The following is a 17818-nucleotide window of genomic DNA, read 5'->3' as shown; positions in this document are numbered from 1 at the left end:
TTCTTAAAATAATGGACAATTTTAATCCACATATGTCTATGCTTCATGATGTTCTTGGGTTCCTATTCAGGTACAATGAGAACGGTCACCCACGTATATTTTAGGGCATCTGCTATATGGAAATGGAGCTACACATCTTTCAGATGGATCTGAAGTATCACTATAGTTTCACATATTTCATCTTTGGATACTGATGTCTTGGTTGCTCTTATACTGTTAGATAGAGTAACCAGGGATATTTAAAAAATGAAAATGTACTGAACATAAAGCCTGCATTACTAAGAGTACGGGAAAACAAAAGAATTAGCACGATAAAAAAGATGGAAATATATGGTGGAAGCCTTCTACCACAGATATATGACTTTGGCAAACTTTCAAGTTTCATATTCTTAACCATGACTCCACAACATTATCTTCAAATTTAAGTAGTTTTTTATTTGATATACCATACAATTTATGGTAATTCATGTTGTTTCTCAATAGTTCTTTGGCCACTTCGCTATCAAAGGATCTCTTCTCTCCATTCTCCACTCTGTATCTTTATCCAAATTTGTACTGTAGATTTACACAGGTTCTCGCCGCGCCTTCCACTTGCTAGTATGTATCCTAGACCTACTAGATGATGTCACATACAGGAGGACTAGAGTGGCTGGTGCAGTACCCAACGGCTGAACATGGCGTAGCACCTCTCGGGCTCATACTGAGGCGCCGTGTGCCCAGCTCCCTGCAAACGCCAATCCGCAACCGCAGCTTAAAACCGGGCAACCCATCAATGGCCACGCGCGCCACATACGCACACAGGAAGTGTTCCTACCTTTACGGTGGCGAAGGTCATGTTGTTAGAGTAAGCTATGGTGAATCTGCATGCAAACCCAAACCCAGGGAATAGAAAGCAGAGGAATCACTGTCAGCGACTGAGAAACAAAAAACAGAGCATGCAACGCAACGAGAAGGAAAAGACGACGAACCCGGCAGACTGGCCGTCGAGATGCCATGCCCTCCAGTCGTCGACGACGGGGAAGCCGAGCGACCTCACCCACGCCTGCGTCCCCAGGTGCGGCACAATCGCATCGTGGTCGCCGCTGCCGACACCAATCAAAAAACCCAGTCAGGTTCCGGCTCTCAGCTGATCAAACATCCTAGTTTCAGCAGCAACTTACTACCTGTACACCAGCGCGCGGTAACCGTTGGCGGTGACATTCCGGTGGTACTTGATGCTGCTCCCGATGTCTACGGCGTACGGCAGGTCGCCGCTGTGGCACCTCACCCACTCGTCCACAGTGCCGTCCTTGATCCCCAGGGCGTCTCGGGTGAGCACGTCGTTTGCCCAGAAATACGACAGGTAAGCCGTGTAGCTCTGAATCCATAGCGTGTAGGTCAACGGAAGGAACGGCAACACCTGCAATCGTAGAGGTCTGTGTATGCATGATATGCTGACTTACATAACAGCCAAGTGGCACACGAGGTGGCGGATGTTTCACTCGTCTCCCCCTCACGATCACTGCTTCCTCGCTTAGGATCTTCCGACTAGCACTAGCTGACTTGTCCGTCTGGGTGCCTGGTCCAGGGGATACAAGATAGCAATCGTCTAACAAAATTTGTGCCGTCATAACTTCGGAGCGTAGCTGCAATTTGAATTGGGAAACAGCACGTAACCTTCAGTCAAGTAATAACTGGGACTTGGTACACGGCTTGAATGTATTTTGATCTCGTTCTTACATTATTGAAAGTGCCTAGAGCTTGGGCACACGGTGTATTTGTAGGTTTCCTGTAGTCTTCTCCTTGGCAATGCTCCAAGATCGTCTTCGAGGATGAAGAAGAAGAGACAGACAGACAGACAGCCAAAGAGTAGCATGCATATCACTAGGAGTGCAGAATTTCTGTGTGCATCATAACGGACAAGATGGGTTTAGTTACCTCATATAATTGATCTGGTATTATACCAACTCCATGAGCATATGACACTTTAGAGCTTTCATCAATGATTTCACCCGTCGCCGGGTTGCCTACCAAATAGCCCTGGGAGAGTGAAGAAACTTGCATAAATATGGCACGCATATGCAACAAACTCTCTTTGTTCGTATATTAGTTTTATCTTATGTCAAATTTATAAAGTTTAATCAAATTATTTAAAAAACATCGACATATACAATACCAAATAAATATAATATAAAAGATAGTTCATGATGGATCTAATGGTACTAATTTTATATTGTCAGTATTAATATATATTTTTATAAATTTGTTAAACTATTAAAAGGTTGACTTCAGACAAAACTAATAGGCAAGGGAAAAAATGAAGGGAGTAATTATTTATTTATTTATTTTGCGGGAAATTTTTTGATATATTTATCTCCAATCATGGTAGTACAACGAACACAAGAAAAAATAAAAATTACATCCAGATTCATAGACCACCTAGCAACGGCTACAAGCCCTGAAGCGAGCCGAAGGCGCGCTGCTGTCATCGCTCCTCCCTCGGCGGAGTCGGTCACAATTTGTTATAGTAGACAGTCGGGAAGTCGTCGTGCTAAGGCCCAATAGGATCAACGCATCATAACAACAACCGCCGCCGATGAAGAGAAGATTAGATCGGAAGGATCCAATCTAAAGAAACATGAACAAAGTCAAACAAAGACCATATCGGAGCGGATCCACCAAAAACAACCACCGACCGAATGCCGTGAGATTCGCCGGAGACACACCTCCACACACCCTCCGACGATACTAGACGCGCCATTGGGACATGGGCTAGGGGAATCTTATTCCATCTTCAAAAAGTCGCCGCCGTCTCGTCTTCCCGAGCATGACACAAATTCCAACAAGACTTGAAGAAGCACCTAAAAACGAAGCCCTCCCGCCAGCAAGGGCCAGGATCCACCACACATCCATGGCCATAAGGTCATAGGAGAGGTGGCAGATGAGCGGCGTCGTCGACGGGAGGCAAAAACCCTAACTGCTTTTTTCTTGGAGGAGAGACAAAGGGACGAGAGAGCTTCGCTACGTAGTTTTTTTGTTAAAAAAATGAAGGGAGTATTAATGTATAGACAAATGTGTTGTGTACAACAAAGGACTATTAGCTTCAGCTACAATTATAGTTATTCTACAACACCGATGTGCTCATTCAGAGCATAATCACAGGAGGACCTGATATATTCATGTACTCCCTTCGTTTCTTTCTACTATGTATATAAGTTTTGTCTTAAGTCAAACTTCATCAACTTTGACCAAGATCGTCGGAAAAATATCAACATTCACAATATCAAATTAATATCATTAAATGCACCATAGAAAAAAACTTGTATATTGTATATCTTCAGTATTGTACATGTTGATATTTTTTAACATAAGTTTGGTCAAACTCTACGAGTTTGAATTAAGACAAATTTTATGTGTGAACTAAGAAAGAAATGGAGGAAGGCAACAATGGAGTTCTTTTAAGTACTATCATCCAATTTGAAAATATTACATTTAGCGTCCACAGCACTGCCTCCCTTTTGGTTTTGTAGGCATATCTCAAACTACCAGAATTTTCAATTTTGTAAGGACCTTTACTTTGAGAATTAGCAAAACATTAATTGCAGTCATATTATTTTGATTCTTATTTTTCTTTTAAGTATGGAATCAACCAATGTCTAAAGTAGGGGCGACAATGCATATGCTGGACTAATACGTGTTCAAACATTTATTATGTTCTCCTTGATTAGGCCTCTACCAATGCACAATTACTTAGATGAGGTGTTAAGTGCATGAAAAAGCTTAGCAACTAAAATCTTCATGCATAGGTGTTGACATTGTTTCTTTGTGGGGTCACCAAAGTGCTATCTTTCCTTCTTAATTGCTTTGCTATGTCAGTTTTTCACCTATGTGGCATTCTTAGCATATGTACACCGTGAAGCATTGGAAAGGACCTTATGATTTTTAAGATACCCAATAAACTGAAAAGAGGGAATACCAGTGGAGCCACACGAAAGATATGATCATCCCACATAATTCGAAGGAAGACCTATCGACTCCGTTTGGGACTCAGAGTATTGCTCATAGGTTCTTTCATTAAATGAAATCTATATACTACCTCTATCCGGGTTTATTAGGCCCCCTTGTATTTTGGATCCAACTTTGACTTTCTATTTGACTAAAAACACAAAGTGTATGTTATAAAAAGTATATTGTTTGATTTGTATTTGAAGATTTTTGACGATATAATTTTTGTGACATATAATTTACATTTTATTAGTTAAAAGCCATGGTCAAATCTTGACCTAAAATAAAAGGCGCCTAATAAAACTGGACGGATGGAGTATCTTATATAGATAAAGCCCCACTATAAGTCATTAAAATTGCTATTTTCTATGCATGTGTGCTTCCACGTTATCCAAATTGGTGTATCCATTGGATTTGTTGGTCTGGTCAATTAACATCCGTCCGATTTAAACACCAAAAGTCTCTCTACCATGCAACATGCATAGTGGATTTTAAATGCAAGCACATGTAACTTATGACATGTTCAACTTTTTATTTTATTTTCATTTTTTTGTTTCTACATAGTTTAAATCTTAAGGGTGAATTTATATTGTGTCAATATTTATAAATCAAATATCTAATCCCGTGGCAATGCACGGGGTATTGCCTAGTATATACATAAGAGAGTGATCCCCACTACTTCTAATTATCTCAACATGCGTGCTCCCCCATCATCAAAATTGTTGTAGCTGTTAGATTTACAAACTTGATTCACTAGCATCCGTCCATTCTACGCATGAGAATCCTCTACCATGCAACATGCATCAGCAAGTTTTAAGTAAGTTCTAAATCACATTTCATTTAATTGTGACATGCAAGACTTTTCATCTTAAGACTATTTTTGCTTACGCAGAAATCTCTCACATACTTTAATTTGTAAGGACTGAATTCATATGCTACACTATATTTAGAAGCTATATATCTAATTCCACATCTACACGTGGGGTATCGTCTTGTTGATAAAACAATCATGTTTAATTTGTCTTTCAATTTGTCGGCTCCTGGGAAAAACTCCGGTCCCGCGCTCTTTGGATCACTTTCTTCCACCTAAATAGATTTTTCACACACTTAACTCTTATTATTTTTGCATCACTCTACTCTTGGATAATAGTTTGATGACATGGTAGACAATTTTGTTTGTATGACATCCATAGAAGCCACCCAGACGTGGTAACGAATTCACCTGCATCTATTTGAAGCTTTAAGCACGATATCAGAGTTTCCCCGTCTTCTCAAACCTCGATCGCTCTTTCACCACTACCGTACATCACGTTGTTGATCTCCTCTCCTGGATTTTTTCACCATATTCTCCAACCCCGACACGTTGGATGTTTCCAGGGATGGTGGTTCACGTTGATGTTTGTTGTTGTGTGCCTCTGGTATCACTTTGCCATGACATTTGACGGTCATGCCTTTGTTTTTCATGTTTATACAATTCAGTTGTTTTCGTCTTCATGTCCCATCCAGCACTTTACATTATGTTCTTGTGTACATTGAGCGTAACATTGTAATTTTGATATATTGCTTATTATTGAAACCCTACCACGGTCATGCCTTTGTTTTTCATGTTTATACAATTCAGTTGTTTTCGTCTTCATGTCCCATCCAGCACTTTACATTATGTTCTTGTGTACATTGAGCGTAACATTGTAATTTTGATATATTGCTTATTATTGAAACCCTACCACTTGCGGTCCCCGACTCATGGGGCGGTGGTCCTGACCTCCGGCTTGTGAGCTTATATTTTCCGCCCGCGCAAAAAAAACAAGATAGTGGTACATTGGAGCCCTTATAACCAATAGTGCTTTGGTATATCCAAACTCCTTGCGATAGGTATATACTCCATGGAAAAAATTATTGTGGTTACCTTGAGATTAAGGATGGGGCTCCTTCCAGCTTCGATACCTGCAAAATATAAAGCATGGATATAGAGTTGAACTAGGTAAATCTAATCAATTATACATTTAAGAATCTAAAATAGTAAGCCATATTTTTATCGGTTGCAACTTGCAAGTTGCAATTGCGCAATTAACTGCCATATCTTTGGCAAGATCCACTTTTCCTTGGATATTATGTAGCACAAAGAGGTTCGTCTGAATGTGTTCGGCCGCCCGGGATGATACGCCGGAAAGCAAAAATGACTACCTCGTGAACCAGGAACGTGGGGTGGAGATAGATCCCGATTTTATATTTATATGCATAGTCCCACGAATGAAGAAGAGTCGGAGCAGCGAGCTAAGAGAAACTAATAATGCCGCTGCACGACCTAACTGAGTTAGATGAGTCTTTTTTTTCCAACAGGTAATCAAAGAAAATGTGTTATAGCTTCCTTTGGTCAAAGCCCTGGGCTGAGACGGTTTCACTCGAACATTCTTCAAATCCTGTTGGGATATCGTCAAAGTTGATGGGGTGTAGGCCATCCTCTATATGGTCAATCTTCACGGAACTATAAGAGCCTTGTCAACTCGGCAAATATCTTCCCACTCTGATAAAGTCTGATGTCATGGGGATGCGTGACTACAGGCAAATCAGTCTCATCCATAGCCAAAGATAATCTCGAATTTGATGGCCAATCCTATGTCTCTCTGCTCCCTATCATGATATCTAAGGCCCATAGCGATTTTGTTCAAAAGAGATGTATCCACGACAACTTTCTTCATGCCCAGAGTTTCGTTCGTGAGATCCAAGCCTCAAATACTCTAGGCCTTTTATTAAGCTTGACATATCCAAGGCTTTTGATTATGTCAACTGGGCCTACTTACTAGAGGTACTCACTTGCATTGGGTTCAGGCCACGTTGGAGGTATTAGGTTTGCATGTCCTTGGCATTCTTTACTTCACATGTCCTATTTAACAGAAGCGCTGGTTTACCCTTTGACAACCGTCACAACATTCACCACGGAGACCCACTATCTTATGATCTTCCTCCTGACCATAGATTCACTATAGAAAAATCCTAAAAGCCACAACTGGCATTGGGATCCTCAAGCAGATCTGTGCTCACGTAGCGCGATGCAGTATCTCTCTCTCTGTGTCTCTCTCTCTCTCCCCCTCCCTCTCTCCCTCCCTCTCTCTCTCTCTCTGTTGATCATGTTGGCAACTTTGTGAATCCATGCATTGAAGAAATAAGGGCGCTCTCCAGCATCTCGTCCTGCTTCGGCTAGATTTCGGGACTTGTCTCTAACCTAGCAAAAATAGAGATATTTCCGAATTGGTGTTAGACCGCTGATCTTCAAGGCATTCTCGAGGTGTTCCCTGCAGACATTGCACATTCCCCGACACCTATCTTGGCCTGCAGCCCCACACCAGGAAGTCAAGAAGGTGAACCTCTAGGCCCGGTGTTTACCCGGTTGGAAATAAAAACATTTGTTAGCCCAATTTGCATAGTTATCCTAGCAAAATATATCCTCATGACAATGGCCACTTACAATGTTTCCATCGTTCTACTGCCAAATTGGATGTGTGCCAAGTTAGTGATGATTTCCAGGGGTTCATTTGTTACCCTAAGGAAATCGAGCAAGCAAATGGTGGTCACTCTCTGGTCAACTGGAAGATGGATTGTCACCCAAGTTCATGGGGGCCTTGGTATATTGCCGACTTGGAATGATTCATCCGTCCTCTATGTCTGCGATGGCCTTGGTTCCAATGGGAACCCCGACCAACTATGGGCTGGCTCAAATCTCCCCTGCAGCAGGGCGTATATGGACCACTTTTGAGCATCAACAATGGTAATCATGAGTGATGGAGCATATACTACTTTCTTGCATGACAACTAGTCTATCAAGGTTATCCTATCATTTTTATTAAGGGTGCAACCGGATCAAGTTCAGATGGATAATGCTCATATGGTATCCTGTTATAGATTTATTTTCCGATTCATAAACGGGACAAATGTGGTACATATGCGGATTGGGATACCGGATTGTGTTGGATTCTGACATGGTATGGCAACAGAACATCGGAAACGGTCATATACCATAGGCATATGAGTGAAATGTATACACGCTTTAAATAAATTTTACATAGACAGTGGGCAAGTATTAATACTTCTACATTTTAAGCACAAAAGAAGCACTAGAAGGCACTAAAATAAGCCAAACAAATCACTAACAAGCACATTTCTCGCCTCATAAGCAAAGAAAACATTCATATATTGCCAGTCAATAATGAAAATGTTGCCAATAAATTGGATATCCATATTTAAAATGTCCGATTATCCGGCTAGAAAAAAGTGATTATCATATGACGTCCTACACTAGTAATACCTTATCCTATCAATCGGACTCAGATTCAGATTAGATTGTGCTTGGATGTAAAAATCTCTTACTATGTCATACAAAACTGAACTCGGAAGCAGATTCAGTCAAAAATTATCCTGATCACATTCACCCTTAGTTTTTATACCCCCGAGCTTTATAATAAAGCAACTAGGAAGAATACGACCATGAAGAAGGAGCTCAGAAATGATAACTGGATCAACGCAGTCGACATGCTATCCACCCCACTCAACTCATCAAATTTTTTGGCCTATGGTCCATGCTTAATATGATCAATCTCTCCCTCGAAACGTAGGACGCCATTCGCTGGGAGTAAGGATGGCAGCAGGTAGGGTGTGGTGCGGGTACAATAATCTCATACCCATACCCATTGTTTCTCATCTGCGTAAAACCTCACTTATACCCTACACATTGGTTAAATATCAATACACATACCCTATGGGTATCCATGCTTGATGGGTACTCATTGGGCAAACAAACACAACATCAAAGGATGGTGGCGCAACTGCTACTTCCATGAGTGGTGGAGGCACCAGCCACCAAGAGGTTTCTATGATTGAGGAATTGGTTATTGGGAGGAGGACAAGGGTGGCGTACAAAGCTTACATACAAATACTCAGTAGCTTAGGGTTTATAACACATGTGATCCACCAGTAAGATAGTCGGGTAGGGTCTGGGTATACCCATGGACACAAAATCATATCCATGTCCTACCCACGACTAATTGGGTAGGGTTCAGACACTGCAGATGGGCATGAAAATATGCCCATATCCTACCTGTGCAGGTCCATGGTACCCATGCGTATGGGTGAAAATGTCATCCTTAGCTGGGAGTGGACTTACAATGGGGATTAATCCTATCGGTTGACCTACACCATGTAGTTTGTCGGGTCCCTTAGCGAGCACAATGCGAAACCTTGTGTGCATCTGGATTGCTAGGACATATTCTGCCTTCCTAGCACCTAAACCGCTCCTTGGTTAATGAGTGGTGGGGCTACACTCATGGTAGTACTAAAAGAGAAGTGTCGCCAGCAGAGTGGCCACTTTATCTACACTATTTGACACATATGTAAGGAGTGCACAGTGGCGGAGCGTGACAAGGAATCAGAAGGGGCGCAAATCTCAAAATGAAAGAAAAATATACATGAAAACATGGGAGGTCGGCTCATCGACAGTCTGACGGCTCATCGCGTAGGCGATAGCAGTGGCGTCAAATAGCATCAGACGTTCCGTGCAGCAGCAAGCAGTTCGCCCAGCGGCTCGTGCGGCGGTTAGCAGTCCAAACCGAGAAGGGGGAAACGGGATTGGGGAATTGGAAGGACTGCCTAGAAATCAAATCACCATAGACGAAGCATGGAGGCAAGCCGTGGAGAGTTTTGGCAGAGAGAACCTCACGTACTGGAAGCTACAAGCATACGGAAATCAATCAAGCTAGCTATGCACGCACTTGATGGGCTGCGTCAGAACACTTAGTATCACATAGTTAAAGGAAAATTGCACTTGGGGGAGGGGGTACGACCCGTTTGTCCTCCAACGAATTTTCACTAATAGGCGTCTCAAGCTATGTTTTTAAGGCGTCCGTAAGGCGTCGCTTAGGCGATGCCTAGGCGTCAGGGCGCCCTCCAGGCTCAGGGCGTCGGCCTTGCCTTAGACAGTTGCGTAAGGCGTCCGCCTTAGGCTGTAAGGCGTCTGAAGCGTCCGCCTTAGCGCCGCCTTGCACGCCTCAGACCAAATCAGACGCCTTAGCTTGTCAAGCAGGGAAACAGAGATTGCAGGCGGGAAAACTGACCTGGGCGGGAACACAGGCGCGGGAAACATTGGTTCAGGTGCGACCAATTATGAGAAGGGGAAAGAGAGAGTGAATCAACGCGAGAGGTCTCTCCTGTCTCCTCTCTGGACCATTGACGGAGGCTTCCTCCTCAGATCTGCGGCAGCCGCCAGCCTCCTCCCTCCGGCCACAGTTCCTCCCCCTCCTCTCCGGCTGCAGCTCCTCCCCATCCTCCTTTGGCGCAACCCTCTTCCAGCAGATCAGCACCACATCAAAGTATGAATCCCGCCCTCTCTTCTCCCCCCTTCCCCCCTCTCCTCTTTCTTCCATCCAGCAGTGTAGCTTGCCATGCTTGCCTGTTCTGTACTTCTGTTATGCACAGCTCCTCTACTAACTGTTAGGTGCTACCTCTCTTATGCACAGTAGTGTAGCTAGATGTGCTTGCCTGCTCCTTCTCATCTGCATCTGTTTCTTCCCAGATCTGCTTCTCCACCCACAAGGCAGCAGCCCCACCACTGCTTCTCCCCTTCCCCATGCTTGATCTGGCTGCTCTAGTGATTTGGCTCTTCTCTCTTTTTCATTGACAGTAGCCAGGTGTACCTGCTTTGATGGATCTAGCCAATGATCCTAGGAGAAGAGCTACATCAGATGATCCAGCCTGGAAGTATGGGTTCTGGCCAGATTTAGAGAGGAAAGATTTACTCCAGTGTACATTGTGTGGCAAGATAGTCCATAGTGGAGTGAGAAGGCTAAAGCAACACTTTTCTGGGGGTTCCAGTGATGCGGATAAGTGTCCCGAGGCATCCATGGAGATTAGGATAGAGATGCACAATTCCTTAAACACTAGAAAGTTTAAAGCTATGGAGCGATATATTGATGAGGAGGATGAAGCTGAACTTCAAAGGCGAGTTCTGTCATATACACATGATGATTTGAGGCCTATGCTTTGGTAACAGTTTATATGTTAACGTTAGTTGTTAAATCTCCTAATTGGTTGCCATCTATTATATATGTATGTACAATTTATTAAGTTAATGCTAGTTGTTAAATCTCCTAATTGGCTGCCATATATTATATATGCACGTGTCTAAGGCGTCGCCTCGTCTTACGCTTTAGCGCTTAGGCAGTGAGGCGCCCCCCAGCGCCTCGCCTCGCCTTACCGCCTTAAAAACATAGGTCTCAAGTACTCGAGGCCGCATCCTGCTTTTTTGAGGACATACGCAGGCCCTTGCATGGGCCCAATTTAGGGGAGAGTAGTCATTTTTCTTATGGTTTCCACATGTTTCATCCAATAACATGCCCCCTTTGTTGTAAATTTCCACCATCTTAATGAACAGGCAGCACTCTTCCTAAGTGCTTGAAAAACACTTTTATACCTCGCATATTGCACTTTTTTGCATATCATATATTGCATGAGTAAACTTTAAATGTTCTGTCCACAAACACGATACACACAAGGCTTTCCCTCCCCGCTCTCGCGAGAGGTGAACAAGTCGGTGCGATCTACCTACCTCTCCGGTGTTAATCGGGGGCCCCATCTCCCTCCGTCTGTCGCTTCGTGATGGGAAATTTGGAGATTCTAGGGCTTCGGTCCAGTAGTGGTAGGACAAGAAATAGTTAGGGTTTGTGTCCAACCAGCGGCGGTGAGACGATGGCATCATCGTCGGCATGGAATAGATTCTCCCTGCATCGCCCCTGTTTTGATGGTGCTATGTACCATCGGGAGGTGTGTGGAGGATGGTGTGGTCCTTGCGAAGTCGGCGCTCGACGGATAGTAGCATTTCGTCATTGACATGGTCTTGAAGGCTCCATACCATCTGGACTTCGCCCGGTGAGACGGAATCAATAAAGCTCAAACGTAGATTCCTACCGTCTCCTCGGGGATGCGACCCTATGGTTTCTTGGAATGCGTGCACGCTGGCGAGTTTCTCGGTTGTAATCGATAAGGTCAAGCCGGCTCCAATTGGAGAGCAGCAACAACAACACACTACTAGGGAAAAGCTTATAGGCAGACGCTTACTAGTAGCGAGGGTTTATAACCCTCGCTACTGCTACTTACTAGTAGCGCGGGTTTTTACCCCTCGCTACTACTAAGTTGATACTAGTACCGCGGGTTTTTAACCCGCGCTACTACTAAGCGGTCTCTACCGTGCCCTCCCGGGACATGCCATAGTAGTAGTGAGGGGTACAAACCCGCGCTACTACTAAGTTGATAGTAGTAGTGTGGTTTTATACCCCTCGCTACTACTAATTACGAGGTAGGTGAAATCCCCATATCCTCGGCCGAATCCCTCCTCTCTCCCTCACTTTCCCCCTCTCTCACTTTCCTCCTCTCTCCCTCGTACTCCAGCGGTGGCCGCCGCTGGTACACTCCGCTTTCTTCCCCCTCCCCTCCGAGATCCCTCCGGTGGGCGGTCGCCTGAGCTCCTCGCCGCTGCCAAGATGCGGAAGCGTGACCTCGGCACCTCCTCCTCGTCGCCTTCACCGTCTTCTTCTCGCTCCAGGTCAGCCCTCCTCCTCCTCCCCCCTCTCCGATTCGGTCCGGAACCCTAGCTGACCCATCCCCCTCCTCCTCCGGCAGCACGAGGGCGACTTCTCGTTCCGGGAGGCGTGGTACCACCTGTCGGACGACGGGTTCCCGATCAAGCACGACGTGGACCGCCTCCCGCCGCCGACCTCAACGGCGACGGCCGCTACGAGGTGCTGCTCCCCACGCACGATGCCAAGATCCAGGTCCTCCAGCTCCCGGTCCACGCCGGGCTGGCCTCCGCGGCCGCCCTCGATGGCTTCCACGAGGCGCGCGTCATGGCCGAGATCTCCTTGCACGATTGACAGCACGCACGCGGTTGAGATTTTTTTTTGGTTTTTCAAATTAATAGTAGTAGCGCGGGTCACAGACACGCGCTACAGATAGTTAGTAGTAGCGCGTGTCGAACCCGCGCTACTACTAACACACGTACTAGTAGCGCGGGATGCATCGAGCTACTACTACTAGTTAGCTGTAGCGCCGTAGTAGCAGTGCAGGCACCCGCACTACTACTAGCTTTTAACCCGCGCTACTACTAGGCTTTTTCCTAGTAGTAACACGTCACCACCTTGTTCTGACGACGGTAATGGTCCTTCGTTTGTCCAGGGATCTCCATGTATTATTATTTTTTATGTTTGGGGGTGCTCTGTGCTTGAAATTTTGTTATAATAGTTCCGGATCATATTTGGACAAAAATATACATACATACCTTCCGAGATCTTTTGAGCAATAAATGGTACAAGATGTCCAGCAAGGGAGTCTCCCCCGAGGTAGAGAGGATTTGTGAGGAACTTGGGATGGTCAGTGAACCACTAAACGTTGTCACGTGGATTGAACTAATTAGTACACAATCTTTCAAAGAAAAATGAACTAACCAGTACTCAGTCGAAGTAGACTAATTAGTGGTCGAGGTCGCTACGATACCTTGATGAGGAGTTCATGGAGCTGCAACGAGGTGGATACTTCCCCGACATCGTAGCCTTCGGGTCGTCTTGAAAAGGAAAATCCTGCCCCAACCGGTGTATCGACGAAAAGGATATTTGCCACCTGCAGATGGACACTATCAACACAGGACTGGACCTGCATATGTATGCACGATAGCCACTAGTACCTAGTAAGTTTTGATGTGCAGAACAAGACCGACCTTGGTCCATGAGTACGGATTGATTCTCAGGCGCGGTACGGTGCCATTGTAAGGCTCTGGGACGAACTGGAATGGACCTGCAGTTGCCACCATGCACATGTATGGAATAATATGATCTGATGTCGGAGAGCAACATGAGATTCGACGCTTCATAATGCAGAGAAAAGAAGTACCGATCTCTAAGGCGAGGCCGCTGAGCACCGAGCAGCGGTCGCCGCCGGTGAGCCAGAGGAGGAAAGGGGCGTCCTCTGCGCCGGCCTCGGACTCGACGAAGTAGTAGAACAGCTCGGTGCCGTTGTCCTCGTCCACCTCGACGTACCTTGTGATTGAGCAGCAGCGGCAGGTCATATAACCTACCCGATGGAGCCGATCAAGGACATCGCACTTCCTACCCTACCGCCTTGGTGCGCGGAAAAATAAGCTGAAGAAGAAAGCGAGGCATGGGTACCCGGTCTCGAGGTGGAAGGGGAGGCGACCTGGCAACCCGGGGAGGCTGGTCACCACCTTGGAGCTGAAGGCTGCGCCGGCGACGGCGAACTGTCGTGTGCTAACCGCGGTCCAGAAGAAGAAGCAGAGCAGCAGCAGCCGCCCGTCCATTCTACTTTCGCGATATTTTGGTTGTTCTCTGCGAGAGGCTGGTATAGGTTGATGACAGGGCGCTAGGCCACGGAATCGAGACCTGTCACCTGTGGTAGTGGATAGGCGACAAGGCATGGCCCATATACACCACCTGCCGTGGCGGTCCATCAATAATGCGATCCGCATTGATGAATTTAGGCCCTGTTTGGTTCATAAGTCTTAAGACTTTTTTTAGTCCTAACTTATAAGTCCCAAGTTTCTAATAAGTCTTTACTTGTTTGGTTACTGAAACTTAACATGGACTAAAAGACCATATTACAACTATAAGTCCCTATAAGTCCCTTCTTGAGAGTCTTATTTCATAAGTCCCAAATGCCCACTTTAAGTCCCTATAAGTTCCTCTTGTTTGGTTTATTTAAGTCCCTACACCAATAAGTCCCTGTAACCAAACACCCCCTTATGAACATGATTCAAGTATTCCCTGCTGATTTTGCAACATATATCATCATCATGGCATGCTGGCACATATGGATTCAGAGAAATGCAAAGATTTTTGAAGCAAAAGCTCCTTCGATTCAGTCTTGGAAAACTGCTCTTGCCAGGGATTTACAATTGGTCATTCTCAGAGTGAGAGTTAAGCACAGAGAAGCTTTTAGTCAGTGGACTGAAGCACATTTTAGTTAAGAGCTCCTTTACGGTGATTGGGAAAGTACTGGCAGTACTTTCGAGTACTTACCCCTCCGATTTTTATTAGCCGTCCGATCTGGTGGGGGATTAAAAATGAATTAACCTAATTAGTTTAATCAGAGAAGGGCATAATGGTCCAGGGGAAAATATTCTGTTTTCAACCAATCACGTCCACGACGTCTAGATCCAGTCCTCGTTCTCGTCAAGTTCTCGTTCTCGTCCTCTTCCTTCTGTGCGACGAGCCCGACGAGAGGAACCAACACCGTCGTCCTCGTCCTCCACCTCGTCCCATTCACTATGAACGACGTGCCCGGAGGCAGGAAGAAGATTAAGGCGCGACATTTGCGGCAGCAGTGTCGGAGGCGACGGTGGCGGCGCTATAGGAACTCGCCCCCGCCGATCACATCGCTTCCGGGCTTGCATCCTAAGGTATGAATCGCCCGAATCTCAACTCCTCCCCGTTTGATTGCCCCGTTGGAAGTGACTCTTGGCAAAAACTCCAACTTCCTCGTAGATGGATCTATACTCTGCGGTTGGCCCCTCGGTTAGGCCGCCGGGAGATATCAATGCTTGTTCTGAAAGTAGGCTTGTTTTTCTTGATGCAGCAGGAGATATCAATGCCTGCGGGAGATATCGCCATAAACTTAGTTTGTTTCGTAGCCTGCACTTCCTACTTAGATTTGTTTAGTCATCATCGATTTAGGTTTCCCTAGTGCATGCAATTCAATTTAGAATTTTATCATCATCCATGGTCACTTCACTAGTTTATGGGGGACCCAGTTTATGGACGTTTATGATCGCTTGCCATAACATGTACAAGGAGCAAAGTTTAAAATTCCACGCAAGATTTTGTACTCGGTTTTGCATGCATTTATATTTGTCCTTTCAGATTTTTATTCGTCTGAATTGTGATGCACGAAGACATGGCGGATGTAAGTCACGAGTCAATGATGGAGTACTATCATATTGCCAACAAGATGTTTAATAGTGAGGATGAAGGTTATAGATTCTATAACAAATATGGTCTTGAGAAAGGTTTTAGTGTCCGCAGAAGTTATGTCGAGTGGGATGAATCCAACTGCCATATAATTTTAAGAAAATTTGTGTGTAGTCGTGAAGGGGTTCGTGAAGAGAAGCACATGAAGAGGAAGATGGAAGATAGAAAGAGGAGGCCACGGAGTATAACTCGTGTAGGGTGTAAAGCTAAATTGGTGATTGCAAGACAGGAGGAAACAGGTCAGTGGTTTGTCAAGGATTTCATCGATGAACACAACTATCCTCTAGCCCCACGGGATCTGTCGTGTCTTTTACGTTCACACAGAAGAATTAGCGATGAGCAGAAAGCGGACATTGCAGACATGGAAAAATCTGGGATCAGGAAACACCATATTATGGATATTATGTGCATGCAATACGGTGATATGATGAGGTTGGATGCATTATGAGGGACATTTAGAATTTCTGCCATGCTAACAAGCAGGAAACAATTTCTTCCGGGGATGCTCAAATGGTGATCAATCACATGGTGGCGAGGCAAGAGCAAGATTCAGATTTTTTCTTCAGGTACTTGGTTGATGAAGCTGCCATCTGAAGGGACTGTTCTGGTGTGATAGTCAATCCCGACTTGACTACGAGGATTTCAGAGACGTTATTGTTTTTGATAGCACATACAGAACCAATAAGTACAATCTGCCATTTGTGCCGTTTGTCGGGTTGAATCACCACCGCAGCACCGTTATTTTTGTATGTGGTATCATTTCACATGAAACAAGCGAGGCATACGAGTGGATGTTACAGACCTTTTCTGATGCTATGGGACAGAAGCATCCTATATCTGTGATCACGGATGGGGACCTTGCAATGCAGAGAGCAATCAGGGTGGTGTGGCCTGACTCAAACCATAGGCTCTGTATATGGCACATTCAGCAGAACATTGTACGCCATCTGCATGATGACGCGGTAAAGGAGGAATTCAGATCTTTCATATATGATACATCTTCCATTGAAGAGCATGAGAGAAAATGGTTACACTTCTTACAACGGAATAAAGTAACAAGTGAGGACTCCTGGCTGCATCAGATGTATAAGATGAGAAAACTGTGGTGTGCTCCATATCTTAAGGGCCGTTGTTTCCTAGGACTGAGCAGCAATCAGCAGAGTGAGAGTTTAAACTCGGTGCTACATACGCATCTTGAGGCTAAGATGACGTTCTTTCAAATGCTAGAGCACTATGAGCGTTGCCTTGCGTCGCGACGCTTGAACGAGGCTCTCCAAGACGTCGAGGCCTTGCAGTCCGTTTCGTTCACAGAGGAAAATGCTTCAGTTCTTGAGAAACACGCCGTGAAAGTTTTCACTCCTGTTGTGTTTAAGTTGGTCTTATGGAGCATAGATGCTGTCAAAAAATGTGAGATCAGAGAGGTACTTGATGCAGCAGAAGTTATCACATACGTTGTGTCTAAGAAGGAAAGAATGGATAAAAAGATCGGAGTGCGCACGGAGTCGAAGGAAGGTCTGCTTCGCAGTATCAGTTGTTCTTGTCGCAAATTGGAATGCGTAGGCACACCATGTTCCCACATATTTTACATATTGGGCATTTTACAAGAAGAAACACTGCCCATGTGTTGTGTTCCCACTAGGTGGACAATGAGTGCAAAATGTGCATTCGCACCGACCAGAAAGAGCGAGCTATATGCATACTCTGCAGCCCTACAAAGGTACCGTAAGCTAAGGAATTTTAGTCACGCAGCATGTTTCAAGGCATGCCACTCTGATGAGGCGTTTCAGCATCTAAAAAGGGTTTTGGAAGGACAAGAT

At 45.0% G+C, this 17818-nt stretch overlaps 1 protein-coding gene across 1 annotated transcript; it reads right to left on the bottom strand.

The window, feature by feature from the left end:
* Window positions 1-358: 358 nt before the first annotated feature.
* On the bottom strand, window positions 359-14443 carry LOC109772215 (serine carboxypeptidase-like 18). The gene is made up of 13 exons (XM_020330907.4): window positions 14187-14443; window positions 13912-14057; window positions 13739-13815; window positions 13519-13641; window positions 13304-13406; window positions 5891-5928; window positions 1918-2019; window positions 1720-1803; window positions 1443-1625; window positions 1164-1357; window positions 969-1082; window positions 815-860; window positions 359-724 (listed from the first exon to the last, which is right to left on the bottom strand). The coding sequence occupies exons 1-13, from the start codon at window positions 14333-14335 to the stop codon at window positions 641-643; spliced, it is 1443 nt and encodes a 480-aa protein (XP_020186496.1). The 5' UTR covers window positions 14336-14443; the 3' UTR covers window positions 359-640.
* Window positions 14444-17818: the final 3375 nt, after the last annotated feature.

Source organism: Aegilops tauschii, chromosome 2 (assembly GCF_002575655.3).
Source record: "Aegilops tauschii subsp. strangulata cultivar AL8/78 chromosome 2, Aet v6.0, whole genome shotgun sequence".
In the NCBI taxonomy this organism is placed as follows: Eukaryota; Viridiplantae; Streptophyta; class Magnoliopsida; order Poales; family Poaceae; genus Aegilops; species Aegilops tauschii.
The sequence above is the reverse complement of the archived record's forward strand: the minus strand, read 5'-3'. Positions and strand labels throughout refer to the sequence as shown.

Bases quoted from the DNA above. Each gene is read 5' to 3' on its own strand.
- LOC109772215 (XM_020330907.4), bottom strand. From the start codon at position 14,335: ATGGACGGGCGGCTGCTGCTGCTCTGCTTCTTCTTCTGGACCGCGGTT. The intron at 13,816-13,911 runs GTACTTCTTTTC...TGGCAACTGCAG, and splicing joins CGGCCTCGCCTTAGAGATCG to GTCCATTCCAGTTCGTCCCA. The intron at 861-968 runs GTTCGTCGTCTT...GTTTGCATGCAG, and splicing joins CTCGACGGCCAGTCTGCCGG to ATTCACCATAGCTTACTCTA.